Genomic DNA, 16,788 nt, shown 5'->3' with positions numbered 1-16,788 from the left:
CGTGTGGTTTTGGGAGAGCATTCGAGAGTGAAAAGTCACAGGATATGAAAGCTAATGATATAAATACAGAAAATGTAATTCCTATATATTAGTACAATTCAATGAGAAAGAAAATGTACTATAGTTGTTAATTCGTTTAATAGTGGCTTGATAATCGATAACATCCCGTGATGGGATTAGGAGCAGTGTTGTTTGTGTTAGTCAGTAATAATTAGATTAGAAACAAGCTTTTATTAGTAATTCGTTATGATAAATTCTGATAAGATGTCTGCTGCCTGATGTCTACTGCTTGTCTTTAGCGTGATTTGGTCCTGGGCCCTAGACTACGAACTGTTAATCGAGGATCCAGACATATTCTCGCGCTGTACCGAAGGACCGATTGGCTCAATTACCATTCAGGAGGCGTTCGATTTCGATGATCTCTCCAATTTATTGAATATCTCCACACAAATACATTTATTTTACATCGTCTACAATTTTTATCACATTTCTTTTACTCTTACTTGTATATTTTATGAGATCTGATGTTTCATATGGACAGACGGACAAAAACTTATAGACTTTAATGAGTCGAATATGGCCTTCACTCCGTGGCTCTCAAAATTATAATACAAGGGATCAACAATTTTAAATATTCAACTTAAAACTCATGTAAACTGAGGAAACCAGGGCATTTAGATAAATAGTTTTTAGATTCGAATATCAATCTTTATTATCGTAAAACTAATATGAGAGCACTGAAGTTCGTGAGAAGGAGTTGTTTATTTGCGATGACAGCCCGCGATTAAATTTAACTACAATGTTGTGCTAAGTCAGTAATGATTTAATTAGAAATAATGTTGTTTTCCTCAGTAATGGGTTTTGAAAAAATGCATTTCGGGCGGCTATAAAGGGTCTGATCCCACAATTACTCGGGTGCAATAATGTTGGGAACTCTATCACTACTGGTTATCTTCGGCGTGACTCGGTCCTGGGCGGTGGACTACGAAATGCTCATCGAGGACCCGGACATATACTCACGCTGCACCGAAGGACCGCCCGACTCTATTACCGTCCAGGAGGCGTTCGATTTGGACGATCTCACAATCGCCATGGAGAGTGATATACTGCACGTCTCCGGGAATGTTACTGCCAAATGGGAAGTGCACCCCACCGATCGTATTGTGGTAATGTCGCAGCAGAAGCACCGACTACAAGTTAAGCTTAACGCTTGGATCCTTGCAGGCAAGGGTGGACATATTGCACTTCAACCGCGGCACCTGGGATCCCACTGTCTTCTCTATGGTCACACAGGACTTCTGCTCGGTGATGTACGATAGAAATCAGTATTGGTTTAAGTACTGGACCACCTATGTAACCAATCGCCACGAAGTCGTACACCAGTGCCTCTCGACTGGAGTGAGTGCCAGCTGACCTTGAATCTCTATTGCCCAGTTTACAAATGTCTTAAATTTTCAGACCATCTTGGTACATGAACCGTTTGATGTGAGATTGAAAATGATGAACTACCGGGGTCCAGAGCTTCGAGGACGCTATAAGATGATGATAACCCTAAAGGCATTTGACAAAAACTTACCGCGACCGTCTTCAATTTGCACAGAAATTAGAGGAGAATTTTTGAAAGCTTAGTAATGGAAACAGGACTCTTTCGAGTTAGTTTTCTTTACAAAACTTTTTTTTAGTTGATTCCATAATTGGTTATAAACACATACATATAGAAATCAAGGTAAACGAACCTTGAAATAAATTTATTTGTTACTGTTTTACCGACAGGAAGTGGTATTTGTTATCAAGATTAAACAAGTTGTTTTCACATTGAAAACATGTATGTTTTTACGATCAAATCACTCACTAACAAGCATAGCTCTTTCGAAACCTAAAATGATAGTTTCAGATTTAATAAACAAAATAGATGGGATTGATGGGCTAAGTACTGATGATGTTTATAGTATATATATGTACATATATCTAATGGGATCGGAAATGTCTATATTAGGGACTTGTGATTTAAAAATATGTTTATATCATTTAGTGGTATCAGACTAGGGGACTTATCGCTATTTCCTGGTTATATTACGCTGTGTATTTCTCTTATATTCGTTTTGCTTTGCGGCTTGTGGTTTGTGGCACGCGTTGTCGGCAACTTGAGTTCATGCTGCGGTTGCCACATCGGTTGACCGCATGTTGCAAGTAACTCCTTGGGTTACGGCGGGCAGCAGAACGAGAATGGGAAAGAGCTATACATGGGCAGCCAGCAGCCCGCCTGTCGGAGTCAGTTGCTTTTCATATTTGGGGTCACGACTGCCATTGTTGGATGAGAAATATGCAAATGCAGCCGACTGTCGGCTATTGAATTACCCGATGATGATTGGCATAAGCCCGATCGATTCAAATCGAACCAATCGATTTGCCAATTTGCCAAGCTCACCGCGGCAAATACGGTTGGGAGATAGCCGAAAACTTTCGAGGCGGGAGGGATGCCATGCCGCCGAAACACTTTCATTTCATATTCCTGGTGAATAATTTTCTACTTTCTAAACCCGAAGAGCCCCAAACAGAAACAGTTTTTAGGTGCAAATTAGCAGCGCACGACTCCGCGGCAAAGTCAACATCTGGCCAAGACCGAAATTATGACCGCAGGCACTCATACTCATAGTGTATATACGATACATCGCATAGAAAATCAATCAGTGCGGACTTCTGGCCAGGCTCTTGGACTTTGCATAAGGAACGGCTCTTTCGGGAGCCTATAGCCTGGCTGCTTTGTTCTCTAACCCAAAATGTGCAAAGTAGGACGAGGCGAAGTGATGGCTCTGAACCCGTTTTGGCCAACTCCGCCCCTTTCTAGCTGCTTTCTGCTGCCACTGCTGCTGTTCGGGAATCTTTGGGCCACTATCGAGCAGCGACTGCAACGAAATTGATGCATGAATGGGTCTGTGAACCAGCTGAGGAGTCGGTTCGTGTGGGCCGCCTTTGTAGGCTATTGGAAAGATCAAGAGTTATAATGCCAGCCAGAGTCACACGTACAGCGGTGTGTCTGGTTGTGGGTCTCTGTGTCTCCGTGGTTGTGTGAACTTTTCCAGTTTGCCGAGAGTTTTGCCTGTGTAGCCAGCCGCTGCTGTGAGTGGCATAAATTGTGGGTTTTTAGGTGTCTGGCTCGGCAGAGAGTCGGCCTGCCAAGATAAATGGATACACATAGAGGTGCTTGCTTGCCTGGATGCACCATGTACATGATACTCGCTGGCTTCCTCAGCCCACAGTCTGCCAGAAACTGGAAGTGTTTCGAGTACACAACCACTATCAAGCGGGAATGATTCCAGCTTTGGCTTCCTAAAGCTGACGATTTGGAAAAGATATAGGCTTTAATTTGGGCTTTTTAAATTCAGAGGTTTATTTTGCTTTTCTTGAAAGACTTTCCAGAAAAAAGGGCTATTGTTTTCTTAGTAAATCTAACGGAAAAGCTATTGATTCAACCATAGATTTTGCGAAGAGTGCGCTTAAAATTCCCAAGTCTGAATTCAGTGTTATGCTAGACATGTGGCATACGAGACATCGTAATGGAAAAAAAGGCTGTAAACAACCTGCTGCACTTGCCTAGAAACAATAACAATCTGTGTTTGATGTGGTACAAAGTTGATCTCTTATTCTGCATAAATTTCTCAAATTCTTTAAAATTACATTGAATTCGAGAATTTTTTAAGAGTTGGGGATAGTTTTAGTGTATCCTGTTTGTACCTTATAAAGTCACTAGTCACTAGTCGCTCCCTGGCTTGTTTTCCATCCATTCATAAGGAAATGTGCGGGCTTTAAGTCGGACCAGCTGAGCTCTCTCGCCCAACGCCATCACAAAATACAACTTGCACGCCAACGCGAACGACTTGGGCCTGGTCAATGTAATGACAGCCTCGCGTGTTTTGGTCCGCTAGCGGATGGCTGGATTGGTATCTGGCTTCGGTGGCCTGGTGGCAGCTCTGTATGACAACAAAATGTTCATTCACAAAATGCCGCCAAGCCAGTGCCTGCCCACGCAATCGAGGCAAAAGACGCTTATCAAGTTGTCGTTGGCTGTTGGTTGGCAAACAAAAAATTGTTTTGCAACGTTATAAATAAAATAAAAAAAAAATATTTGCATGTGGGCTGCGATTTGGAGTTTAAACGTGGTTCAATCATTGGGAAAATCGGCTTAAAACTGTATGAAAATTTAAATATTTATGGCCCTCGGGGTGAAAGCATTCATTCATATTTATTATTTTTAAGTTTTCTCTTGCCTTTAATGATTTTGTTTGAATTCTTTTTAATGATGCTTTCCCTAGTCTCTTGTTTTATTTTAAGGTTATTTACCTTATTTTATCGTATATGGTTGCCCCTAGTTATTATTGTCTTTCGAATATTGTTTTCATTGTTAAGGGTTTCCATTGCACAAACAAAAATAAAAAGCTTGCAGAAAATGTTCAAAATCGATTTCCGTTCAATTATTATTTTTTGCGCTCGGCTTATTTTATTTATTTTCTTTTGTTTGTCTAGTGTTTTCCCGGGTTTGGCTTCAGCATTGTCTGACTTTTTATGCAACTACCCTGGCCCAGACCCGGCTTCTTTTGGGCATTTTGCATTCGAATCGATTTTGCGATTGACATTTGGCTGGCTGGCTTTTGTTTAAAGCTGTGTTTGAATTGCGCAAAATCGAAAGTGAAATGGAAATGGAATTGCAGTTGGCATTTGCTTCATGGGCTGGGCTGGAGCTGGGTTAATCCCCCTCCTGGTCAGTAAATTAAAACACTTGATGTCTTCATTATAAAGCTTCTTCCCCCTTTGCCTTCTGCTTTCAATGTCATTTGTTGTGCAATTGAAATATTATTATGGGCAATTGCCAAGCAAAACAAAACGAAAACTCGTTTTCGCTTTTATTGACCATTTGCGCTTCTTTACTTGCTATTATTTCTCTTTTAAAAAAAGAAGCACACATAAAATCTTTAGCTGCCTTTTACGGCTGCCTCTTGACAATCCGTTGCCGGACCCTGGGACTTGGCCAGAAGCCACCGACTTGCCCAAATAAGTATTTTGGACGGGATTATGTGAGAAAACTCACATATGGTTATTCTCTGAGAACAAATGCCATCTTCTATTGGGATTATTATTATAACAAATCGAATAAAGTCATTGTCTAAGGTATCTTTGTCTTTGCAAATTTAATTAAACGTAATCACATCCGCCTACGGGGGAAATTTCATTAAAATTCACCTCAAGGGGTGAGAATCGATATCTATCCATATGGATCTCCTGATTCTCAATTCGGCTTTGTTGGGTCATTTACTCAATGAATTTGCACCATATTTTTCTGCTTTAATACGTACGTATACATTTTCTGTTTTAATGAAAAGCGCAGACAACAAAAGTCAAACTCAATTAGATTAAATCCAGCTAAAATGACGTGATGACAATGTGAACTTTTTGATTTAAAGTATGCCCCCACAGGCAACCCGAAATTGAGCTCAGTCAGAACCTTCTGCTCTGTGGTTATTTTTTTTAGCTTGAGCTTTATCAGTCGTGTGTTCAAAATGGGCTAAGGCAAAGGGAGACCTTTCTTTTATGTAACACGTACGCCCAATTTGTGTTTTTATGTCAACCGAATGTAATTTTCCCATAGACGAGAGGTTTATTGCATTCCTTGACTTTGGCCGGTCTCTTATTGATTTTCCTTGGGTCTTTCCTTTTGTTGGAGCTTGGGAAAACGTTTGGCTTACGTAAGATTTTATTGGCGCAAGAAGCACTTTGGGTAAATACTTTATTGGCTTTGGGATTCTCTGATTGTTTGTTGGCCAACTTATTTAACTAATTTATTCCCTTCCTGTCTTGCAGAATACTTCACCGCTGTGGGAGGATTTCGTAGCAAAGGCCGGAAAACTGCACACATGCTTGAGGTAAGTTTATTCCAGCAATAACATTGATTTCCCTATCGGAAAATTCTCCTCCTAGTATCAACGAGATCTCGACAGGGGCCAGACAGCGATTGCAATTGCAAAACTTTAGAATGAGAACATGCAAATGAATAAACAAACTTTTCGTTTACCTCGACTTGCTTTTTATGCGTTCTCCCTCCTCACACTCGGGCATTGGCATTATGTGTCTACGATTATTTTTGTACTTTTTCTGTGCTGTGGAGACCACCGACGCGGTCTCCGTGTTTTTTGTTTATTTTCTTTTCTCCTCTGTTGTTTTTATGCTCCGACTTGGCCCAAATTTGCCTTCGGACGAGGATCCCCGAAGCAATGTGTCTGGGCATCGGCATATAGCCGCCATATAACGGATGCATTAATCATACCCCGAATCACGTTGTCCGAGCTGAAATCACCGGGCTTGCCAAAACTCGCTCCGAGTGTTTGCCCGCTGCGCTTGACACACATCCATGCCGGGTCCATGCGGGGTGTGGACTTTCGGCGACCGACCACTTGAGTGGATCAAGACCCACCGTTGGTTCCACATCTCTTAATACTCTTGCAAGGGGTACTTCACCATACACTGGCGATATTCGTCTAGAGTCATCTATAAAAACATTCATACACTACGCCTAAAAACAATTTCCGCGATTTGTACTTACTCTAAACGAGTTGTGCCCTAAACCCAGACTCGCAAGTCAACTAATTTTGTAATGCCAGGCCTCTACCGCCACATAAACGATGTAGTTACTTACATTCTGTGTTGACTTGTTATTTTGTCGCTTAATTTACTCTTTTGTAAGAGTTAAAAAGTTTATTTAGCTACATTTATGCAAAAATATAAAATGTTTGGTTTTTTTCACGCATCTATCAATTTTAACTTCTAGACGGACAATATTCTTGACTAAGAACGGTAGAAAATATTGATATATCGAGGGGAAGGGATAATTTTACGATACATGTGCGATAAACACATATTCTACTTGATATATTGGATCAATTTAATCTGAAAAAACACGATTAATCACATAATATATTTGTTTATAATATTTATATATTTTCTACGATAAATTTAGTTATTCTTTGATGCCTAAAAGTTCGATTTATCAAAGTTTACAATATTTTCGAGAAGATTGATAGCAGAAAATATCGATATATTGAGACGAGAGTGATATTTGAGTCGATAATCGATACATAAATCAATATTTAAACATTTCGATGCTTTTGCGATGTATAGATTATAATAGATATTGTATATATAATAATATTACGAGATATCAACGTTTACAATCGTTTTTATATAATATTGAGCGTGATTTTTGGGTCAATATAATATATCGAACTTAATCTTCCTGAAAACGTACTATCTAATAGTTATGTTCCTTTTCTTTATACCTTTGTGAAATTTTAGGCTGTTTGTTAATCTTGTATTTATTAAAATATTATTTAAGCGATTCAAATCATCAAACAAGTGCAAGGGTATTTCTATATTCGGCACCCTACAAACATCTTCATTCCCACTGCACTGGGTGCGGTGTCTCTCTTCATTTCTTTCTCTAGCTGTCTCCTAATTGAAATGTCGCCCACGGCCAATTGAAGAGGAGATTATTATTAACTCTCCCCACAAAAATAAAGCTGTATTACTTTGATTTTCTTTCGTTCACAGGGCCGCCATCCAAGCAATCGCCGCCTATTTGGATGCCTTCCAGAAGATAGCCGATGCGGCGACCAATTCAAGAGGTAAGTTGAAGCCGCGAACTCGTCTGGGTTGGCTGGCTGCCCGCGAAAAAGTCCGGGGATCCCCTGTGTCCCGACCTGGTACTGTCTGCGCACTATATCTCTTTCCGCTGCTCATTATTCATGCGTCCGCTCGCAGTCGGCGGCGGTCATCGATCTGATTTTCTACACACTCACGCTTTCGATGTTTATGTTGATGTGGCCGTTGCTGTTCTGTCTGAGCTCACGCATTTCGCTGCTTTTGCTATTTATATTTATTTATTGGCTGCCTTTGCGTCGCACTCATCGAGTGTCCGATTATGCAATGTCGGCGGATGGGCTCACCTCAGCTCATCGGGGGACGGGAAATTGAAAAATAACCAGATGCCTGAGGCGGTAGGAGTAGGGGCAGGAGCGCGGTGCTCAGCATCTCCACTGGAGAAAACCGAGAGGAGAGGCAGCTAGAACAGACAGCTTGATGTTGTCATGCTTTTGTTAGTTACAGTTGCATTCGTTTGAGTGGAAAATCTGGGTTTTATTCAAAGGTAATGAGGTTTATTGCAAGATATTGTTATTGTTGAGGTAACAAAGAGAGTAATCTTGTGTAAATAAGGGTTAAATTACTAGTAAAAGTTGATTTTATAATCAAGCCATTAACTTAATGAGTGCATGATGCTAAGAAAGGCATTCATAACTATTTATTGTTATTCCGCATTAAGGTGGTTGTTAATTATAACATATTTATATTCAGACTTCATGCAATATGAAAATACCATCAAGACATGCGATTTTTAAAACGCATTTCCAAATGAATGTAATTATTATGAAAAGCATTCGCTACATTTCCTAGATTAAATTGATGATTGTTGGGAGGCCTGAATGATTGGTAAATTGAACAGTCTTGAAGGTTAATGCATATAGGAAACTCTTAAACTTGAATTAAAATTATATATTCTTCAGTTCATGGAGGATTTTTCTGTGCTAACCCCGGCTTCATTTAGTTAAGCCTGAAAAAACCATCTGCTCTTTACGATAATCTGCACTCTCGGGCTGGGCGGAGTTTTGCATTAGCATATATTGATCCACTCCCGCCATGTGGTGCGTCCCCCTTCCTGCTGGCCTCTGGCTGGTGCCAAGTGCATATACTCGTAATTCCGGCCATTTGGCCACTTGCCACCCTTTTTGAGCTCGAAACTGGCTAAATGGTTTCATTAGTCTTAGTGGTTACTTGGCTTAGTTCGGTCAAGCATTGTCACAAGTGTCAATTGTCCTTTTTGAGGGTGGAACGCAACCCGAGGCCCGCCTTTTGCACTTGCCATCCTTTTTAAGGTGGTGCTTAGTCTGGGCCGAGACCAAATATTTCCCATTCAATTATGTGGGATTTGGAGCAAGTGTCTCAGAGAGCGGCCCAGTCAAAGCAGAATCAATAAGCTGTCGCCTGTTTGGCAGATAATTACACATTAAACGAGGATGGCAACAGTCACGGCCTAAGTCGGAGGCAGTCCGAGATAATCGGGCCGGCTGTCACTCTTTGGTGATAGACAGAAGGCAGGAAGAGCAGCAAAAAGGAGGAGCCGTAGCAGTAGCGGTTACCCTGACCAGTTTTCCTGGATCCGACATGGCGTAATGGGCACACACGGGACTCGGGATTGGAAGCCAGGGACTGTCCAGATGGAGTAGAGTCCCGAATCGTGCCGCATGCAATGTCCGCTGAGCCACCAAATCGAAGCGACAGCGCGTGGCGTGCAGTCGTTATTGTTGCATGCTCTAAACATTTCCGCCGCCAGCTTTGCTTCCATTCAACGCGCGATGTTCCCCTTTGCCAATTTAATTTGGCATTTATTTAATATTGACTCATATGAAATGTTCTGATTGTACGCTTTAAAAAAATAATAATTCCTGCAGCCCAGTCCTCTGTCCGAACACACTGTTATAAATCTGTTATATTTGGATCAAAGCCACTGAAACAGGAGATAATATAGGCGAACGAAGTTATGACTTTGCAATGTGATTCAAAGGAGAGATTTCTTAGCAGTATCAGCATCGACATCAACAGCCGATTCGATCTAGCCTAGAGGTTTACGCCGATGGTTAAAGGCATCGGCGGCGGCGTAGAGGTCAAAATGACTCGGCGGCGGCGGCGTAGTAGTCAGAAAGAACCGGCGGCGGCGGCGCGTCAAATAAGGCAAAAAGGCCATTTTAATGAGTTATTTTTTTTTTTTTAAGTTTTATAAAGAACAATGACACTGAAGGCCGCGCTGAAGCTGCGCCGATGCCGCACCAGCGGCGCGCCGCGGCGCGCCGTTATTTTCATAATTTGGCGGCGGCGCGTCAAATAAGGCAAAAATCGGCGGCGGCGGCGGCGTGGCGCGGCGGCGTATATGTCTAATCTAGCCATATCATTTTGGCGTGTCCGTCTGTTTTGAGGCAAAGATTTAATTGAAACGAACCAGACTAGACGACTATAGCAGCTTTTATATATTTATTTTTGAAGACACTTCAATTCATATATTTGTTTTCGATTTTAGGCGCCTCCAAAGAGATTGGCACTGCCCTGACCCGCGTCTGCCTTCGCCACAAGGCGGTCGAGACGCGCCTAAAGACCTTCACCAGCGCCATTATGGATTGCCTAGTGCAGCCACTGCAGGACAGGATCGAGGACTGGAAGCGAACGGTGGCCACCATTGACAAAGACCACGCCAAAGAATACAAGCGCTGTCGCAGTGAGCTGAAGAAGCGCTCCAGCGATACACTGCGCCTGCAGAAGAAGGCGCGCAAAGGCCAGACAGACGGACTGCAATCGCTGATGGACTCCCACATGCAGGACGTTACCCAGCGCCGGGCTGAGCTGGAGGAGGTGGAGAAGAAGTCGCTGCGCGCGGCCATGGTCGAGGAGCGATTGCGCTATTGCAGCTTTGTTCACATGCTGCAGCCGGTGGTGCACGAGGAGTGCGAGGTCATGTCCGAATTGGGTCATCTTCAGGTGCGTAGGTCATCTCCCAGGCTTGGGCGCAATTTCTAAAGTATCTTTCTTTACAGGAGGCCATGCAGTCGATTGCCCTGGTAACCAAGGAGCCCACTGTCCTGCCCCAGGCCTCCGAAGAGCTAATCCACGATGCCAAGGCCAGTATCAATCTGTACCCAGAGTCTCCGGGAGGTGGCTCCGGCTCTCAGGGCGGCGGCTGCTCAAACTCGCTTGGTTCCCGAAAGAGTTCCGTCTGCTCCATCAGCAGCATGAACAGCAGCGGATCCAGCAATTCTCCCGGCCATCACCACTATCCACGCTCTCTGTCGCAGGTGCGTCCCCCTCGAAAGGCTTCCTTGACCATCAGCCAACCATTATTAGTCCGTTCATTTCTTTGTTTTCATCAACGATCTCTTGTGTTTCGTTTCGTTTACGTTTTATTTTAGTTTGTAACGCCCGCAATTCGCTTGAAACCTGGTGAATCCAGTGATAGTGGCTTTAGCTCATCGCCAGCTCTAACAACAACACAGGTTTTCATTTATTTTTCTTCTGTTTAATTTTTACCGATTTACAATTACGCTTTTGTGTGTGCCTTGTAAGGGTTTTTGTCCAATTCTAACAGTCTTTAATTTCGATCGTTCTTTTAGACTTCAAATGCAACGAATCAGACGGCTAATGTCTCCACTTGGCCGCCACATTCCCAGGACGTGGTGGACACTCTCCCACCGACTGCCGATCGTCCGCATACCATTTCGACGGCTTATGAGAAGGGTCACCAGCGTCCGCCGCTGACTGTCTACACGTTCCAGAACCCGGAGACCATTCCCGAATCTGGCACTGGCCTTAATAACGGTTCACCTGCCAATGGACAGCCGTCGCCGGGACAGACTACTCCGGCCACTCAAAAGTCGCCGGCTGCCACTCTTAGTCGTCCGCCGTTGCCAGTTGTAAGTATTTATTGGCCTCAATAAGGACTTAGGGAATATACTTCGATGGTTTTATATTATTGAAAGAAGGAGTTTGCAAAAATAATAAAAGATGCGTAACGTCATATAGCGAAAGTCAAGCGCAAGCGTGAAGGCGTTACGCATCTTATTATACCCTTGCAGGGTACCATTTAGGGTACCATTTCCGACTCTATAAGGGTCCCTTATAAGGGGTTCATCAATTCATCATCATCAATTCTTAAAGTTCTAAATGTAATATGCTGATTTGTTAACCTAACGGGACAAACACAGCACAACACCGAACTAAAATTCTATGGTAAACTGCAAGGGTATACAAATTTGCATCCTACGTGTTGACTGAAACCCCGATCCGGCTGTCGGGTTATCGTATAGTCGGTAGATCGACTATAATTACTTTTTACATGCCTATTAAGTTGTCTCTCTCGTTCTGGTGGTGGCCATCGCCTTAGAAGCCAGCCCATGTGGTGAGTATGCACGAGTCAGAGCAACCCACCGATCGTAGATCCAAAAGCGCGCTCATTTGCATGCGCCCACTCCTTGCTAGCCCAGTGACATAGGTTTCCAAACAGCATCATCATTTTGAGACCTAAATAAAGACTATTGTTGGGGTTAGAACTAATTTTTCTGGACACTTCCTGTTCCTCCTTGCAGCGCTGCTCGTCGCTTGAGCGACCGCTGTCGGCGCAAAGCAACCATCGCCAGGGAAGCGGAAGCAATCTGCTGCAGCGCCAATGCCCCTCGCCGATTCCAGCTCATATCACGAAAGGTAAGCGCCACCCTGGCACTAGAGCTAGAGCTAGTCTTCGTGTGTTTTGTCTGCACGCTTGCCCATGGCTAATCCCATCAGTCTTACTAATGACCGTGTTGTGACACTCTCTCCCACGCCCCCACACGCATGTCCCTGCTAACATCATCCACGCACAGAGCTGTCCGCAGCGCATCACGCACAGCAGCAGCAGCAGCAGCAACAGCAACAGCCGCCACAGACGCCGCCCACCTATGTCAACATGTCCGAACTGGCCAACATGGCGGCTTTGAAACTGACTAACCACCAGCAGCAGCAGCAGCAAAAGTCCGCAACACCGCCGTTGCGGCAGCAGAGCTCCATTGACTCGATCAGCTCGCAGCATTCCAACGACTCCTCGGGCTCGCATCAGCTGCTCCAACAGCAGCAGCCGCACTTGCAGCAACAGCAGTCATCGCAGTCGAATCACCACTCCGCCACAGCCACACGCTCCCATTCCATATCCTCGACGGCCTCCTCGCTGCACTCGCATCCGTCGATCGACTCGACGGTCGCTTGCAGCTCGCTGGTGGGCCAGCACCACCACAGCACCAGCACCAACACGAACACCACCTCGCCGTCCAGTGGCAGCTCCACGCCACAGAACCATTACTCGCCCCTGCTAACCAACTCCCCTACGTCCACTGCCGCAGGTACTCCCAGCGGCAGCAGCATTGGCACGGGCACAGGCCTGGGATTTGTCTACCAGGTCAGCTCACCCACTCCGCCGGCGAGTGAGGTTCTAAAGATCACCGAGCAGGCGGCAGCTGGCACTGTTTCTGAGAATGGAGCCGAGGAAACGGATGAGCGTTCGCGGGCCTCGGTTCTGCAAAAGGCATCCATGTTCGAGAAGGCGGCAGCAGCAGCCGCTATTTCGCCACCAGCTCCGATTTCGGTGACTTCTCCGGCACCTGTGGTTGCTGCACCAGCGGTCCCGGCAGGCGGAACCAGCGGAGGACGACGATCCGAGGCGGAGCAGCAGGAAATGGGTGAGTTGAACAACTATCTGCCAGCAGGATCGTTGCCGCTGAGGAGTGACAACGATAGCAGCACCAAGACCACCCAGCACTTCAGAGCCTCTTTAGAGATTCCCACTCCTCTTTTCATTTTTCTTGCTCAAATTCCATTTATATTTATTTTTATTTTAAACCTCTCGTGCTCTAGTTTGTCACTGTTGATGGCGAGATTCTACGTTTTCCAGAAGTATGCTATCTAATGTTGGGTTCCTCTTTGCGCTTTGAGTGATACAAGTCCAGAGAGTGATGCTCTTAAAGTCTTCACTACTCAATTGCTCACTGTTTATACTCAAAAGAAAGTAAAGATGACAGCAAAACTGGAATAAAGATAGAATATTTCCTACTCGAAAAAGCTCATTGCAAGAACTATAATAACGTAGCATACTCCTAGAAGACGTTTTTATAAAAAATTCCTCTTGAAAGTGAGAAACCAGGGTACGAATGCATTTAAAATTTAACCAAAGATAATTGTAAGATGCGTTACGCCAAGTTAGTGAAAGCTATTCTTCTGCTAACGGCCTCTTGCTCGCACAGAGAGCGGCTAGCTTGAGAGCGCTCTCCCTCTCTCTGTAAGGTTTTTCAATAGAATGTTGAGAGAGCCGAGTCAGAGAGTTTGGCGTTACGCATCTTATTAATTTATATTGTCTTTGATTTAACATTCTTACCGTAAATATTTTTTTGTAACCCCAAAATATCTTTGTTTTTGTTTCCCTCCCTTCTCTTCTCTTCCTATTTTTGGTTTGTTGTTTTATTTGAAACAACAACAACAACAAAATGCACAAAAAAACAACCTGAACAATTATTTTTTCCCGTGTTTACCTCACGTTCGTTCGTTCACCTTACCCCGATATCTTTGTCATCTGTAAACTATCCACAATCAACCAAATGCACCACAACAACAACCAACAACACACCATCTCCAATATCGAATACCAACAACCAACCAACAACTATGCAACCATGACAAACCAATATATGATCTAATAGACAAGTCTTTCGAAGATTCAATACAAGCACTAAATAATCTAATTGGCGAACTAGACTCGTTCCAACGCGAGATCGATGAGGGCAAGGGCAAGCAGCAGCAGATGAGCAACATAAGCAACAACAATATGACAACGAGCAGCCAGAGCAGCAGCGACAACAACAACCTGCCTGCCGCCACCATCATTACCACCACCACCAGCGGCCTCATCGAGCCATGCGCCATCAGCAATCAGACAAACTCCAGCGGCTGCGGCACGGACATATCGGACACCACCTCCGACGAACTGGTCGGCGAGGGCGACGATGGCGATGCCAGGAGGCGGGATCTCGACCGGGACCGGGACCTACTGGGCGCCAGCGATTCGGAGCTGAGTCGCTGCTATGTGAGCGAGACGAGTTCGCTGACCGGCGGCCTGACGGCTGGCGGCTACGAGAACCCCACATTCGCGCACTTCGTGGCCAATGCGAACCGAGGCGAGGATGCCGTTTCGCTGGCCTCGGACAGCGTCTGCCTGGGGCAGCCTCGGCATGCCTACGTGGACACCTGCAGCGACAGCGGCAGTGCCGTTGTGGTGATCTACGACCACCAGATTCCCATTACGCCGGACATTGAGTTTGTGAAGCAGAACTCGGAGATTGTCATGTTGCGGACCAAGGATCCGCAGCCCCACTCGTTGCAGCTGCACGAGATGCGCGAGCTGCAGCAATTGCCGGCCAATTTGACCGGATCGCCGGACTCATCACCGGACTCGGCCGGCGGCCAGGCCCCGCCGCCGCCGGCTACAGCAACTGTGGCGCCCGCCAAGCAGCGACTCTCTTCGTTTCGCGCCACCAGCGAGCAGCAATTGCAGCTCCTCGGACGCGGCAGTCCTCAAAGAGGTAAAGTGGCACCCACTGAGCAGGCACAACAGAGAGGGACCCAGAAACCGCTCCCCGCAGGAGCTTCCCCGCTAGCACAGCAGCAGTCCAGTGATACCGATGGCCAGCAGCTCGTAGATCCTGCGAGGCGGCAACTACCGCCGAAACCGACCAGCTTGACCCTTTTCAATGGCCCCCAAGCTCCCAGTGTGAGCGATAGGCCCTTGGTGCCCCGCAAGTCGGACTTTAAGTCCGATTTAGATGCGAAAATTCGCAGGCAAAAGCAGAAGGTTCAACAGCAATTGCAGCAGCAGCAACAGCAACAGCAGCAGGCGGCACAACAACAAAAGCCACACTCACCACAGTCGCCCCAAACCAGAAACTGTAATGTCACTAATAAACCAGCCAAAGCCAATGTTACAGCATCCGCATCTGCACCTGCATCACCGGCATCCGCATCTGCATCTGCATCTGCAACAGTATCAGTATCAGATCCGTATCCAAACCTGACTCATAGAATGCCAAATCAAATAATAGCAGAAGCCAGTCCGGCATTGTTATCACCATCATCACCTCGCGGCCACCTGCCATTATCATCATCCTCGTCGTCGTCATCGCAATCATTTCCATTGCCAGCAGCCACACAATCATCACCATCATCAAACGCTCTGCCATCGATGTTGCCCGCCAGTGACCGACCACCACCGCCACCCGCCCATCCATACACGTGCTCCAATGCCCCAGCCAATCCAATCCATCTCGCCAATAGCAATACCAATGCCAATGCCAATGCCCATCTCAAGCCGTGCATTACGCCCCGGCCGGCCTCGTTGTCGGGTTCGTTTCCTTGATTTTTGTTTTGATTTTTGATTATTTTTCGTCCTTCCTTGGTTGTGATTTCTACTTCCCTTCGGCTTGTATCATTTTAAGACTTGATTTTGGCTTTGGTTTCTATTTGTTCTAAGCTCTTTTCGCCACTTTCTTACTTTGCTTTACGTTTTGTCACCTAAGTAACCCTTCTGCGATTGGAGTTGGTACTAAGCTCATACCAGACACTGTATAAATGAACAAGATGCGTAACGCGAATTGCGAAAGATATTATTACCCTGCAGTACAATATGTCATGCCACTGTCATCAACGTCTATTCGAGAATCGTGTCAAAACCAACCAACCAATAGGTGATGAATCGTTGATGAAATAGTGATTAATTGTTGATGACACTTTAAAACATGCCCATGTTAATTTCATCAGTATTTTATATGATTCATCAACAAAACCGACCTGTATGTTGATGAATTACTGATGACTGGTACAGCCGAAGAGTTACGCATCTTATAAATTTATATTTTGTCTTTTCTCACACGATCATATGCACCAAATCATCATCCAAACAGACAAATCTATAAGGATAAACTGCACGATATACTACCACTAACTGCCAAATGCTAATGCACTAAATAGAAACGAAAATGTTGAATAACACTGTTGAATTTGCATATATTTTGGGAAATCATTTGCTGCAAATAGGTATTATTGTCCAAATTGTGAAAGGAAGCACTA

At 44.9% G+C, this 16,788-nt stretch overlaps 2 protein-coding genes across 24 annotated transcripts in view; both read left to right on the top strand.

Moving 5' to 3' along the window:
• Positions 1 to 16,788, top strand: part of mim (missing-in-metastasis) — a 41,040-nt gene that overhangs the window by 19,266 nt on the left and 4,986 nt on the right. For 8 of the 23 annotated variants that reach the window (XM_070283415.1, XM_070283407.1, XM_070283413.1 and 5 more), the window contains exons 3-11: positions 5,857 to 5,918; positions 7,600 to 7,673; positions 10,178 to 10,632; positions 10,689 to 10,946; positions 11,061 to 11,144; positions 11,262 to 11,561; positions 12,234 to 12,348; positions 12,507 to 13,355; positions 14,370 to 16,064. In XM_070283415.1, coding sequence (XP_070139516.1) covers positions 5,857 to 5,918; positions 7,600 to 7,673; positions 10,178 to 10,632; positions 10,689 to 10,946; positions 11,061 to 11,144; positions 11,262 to 11,561; positions 12,234 to 12,348; positions 12,507 to 13,355; positions 14,370 to 16,064 — 3,892 coding nt within the window. The remainder of the gene's footprint in view (positions 1 to 5,856; positions 5,919 to 7,599; positions 7,674 to 10,177; positions 10,633 to 10,688; positions 10,947 to 11,060; positions 11,145 to 11,261; positions 11,562 to 12,233; positions 12,349 to 12,506; positions 13,356 to 14,369; positions 16,065 to 16,788) is intronic. The other 15 variants (XM_070283418.1, XM_070283417.1, XM_070283420.1 and 12 more) reach the window with 8 other exon arrangements.
• CheB42b (Chemosensory protein B 42b) lies at positions 813 to 1,764 on the top strand. Its single transcript, XM_017175568.3, has 3 exons — positions 813 to 1,166; positions 1,225 to 1,398; positions 1,459 to 1,764. Exons 1-3 carry the CDS (start codon positions 924 to 926, stop codon positions 1,627 to 1,629), a joined length of 588 nt encoding a protein of 195 aa, XP_017031057.1. The 5' UTR covers positions 813 to 923; the 3' UTR covers positions 1,630 to 1,764.

Source organism: Drosophila kikkawai, chromosome 2L (assembly GCF_030179895.1).
Source record: "Drosophila kikkawai strain 14028-0561.14 chromosome 2L, DkikHiC1v2, whole genome shotgun sequence".
Classification (NCBI taxonomy): Eukaryota; Metazoa; Arthropoda; class Insecta; order Diptera; family Drosophilidae; genus Drosophila; species Drosophila kikkawai.
Note: the sequence above shows the minus strand (reverse complement) of the source record. Positions and strands in the feature narration are given on the sequence as shown.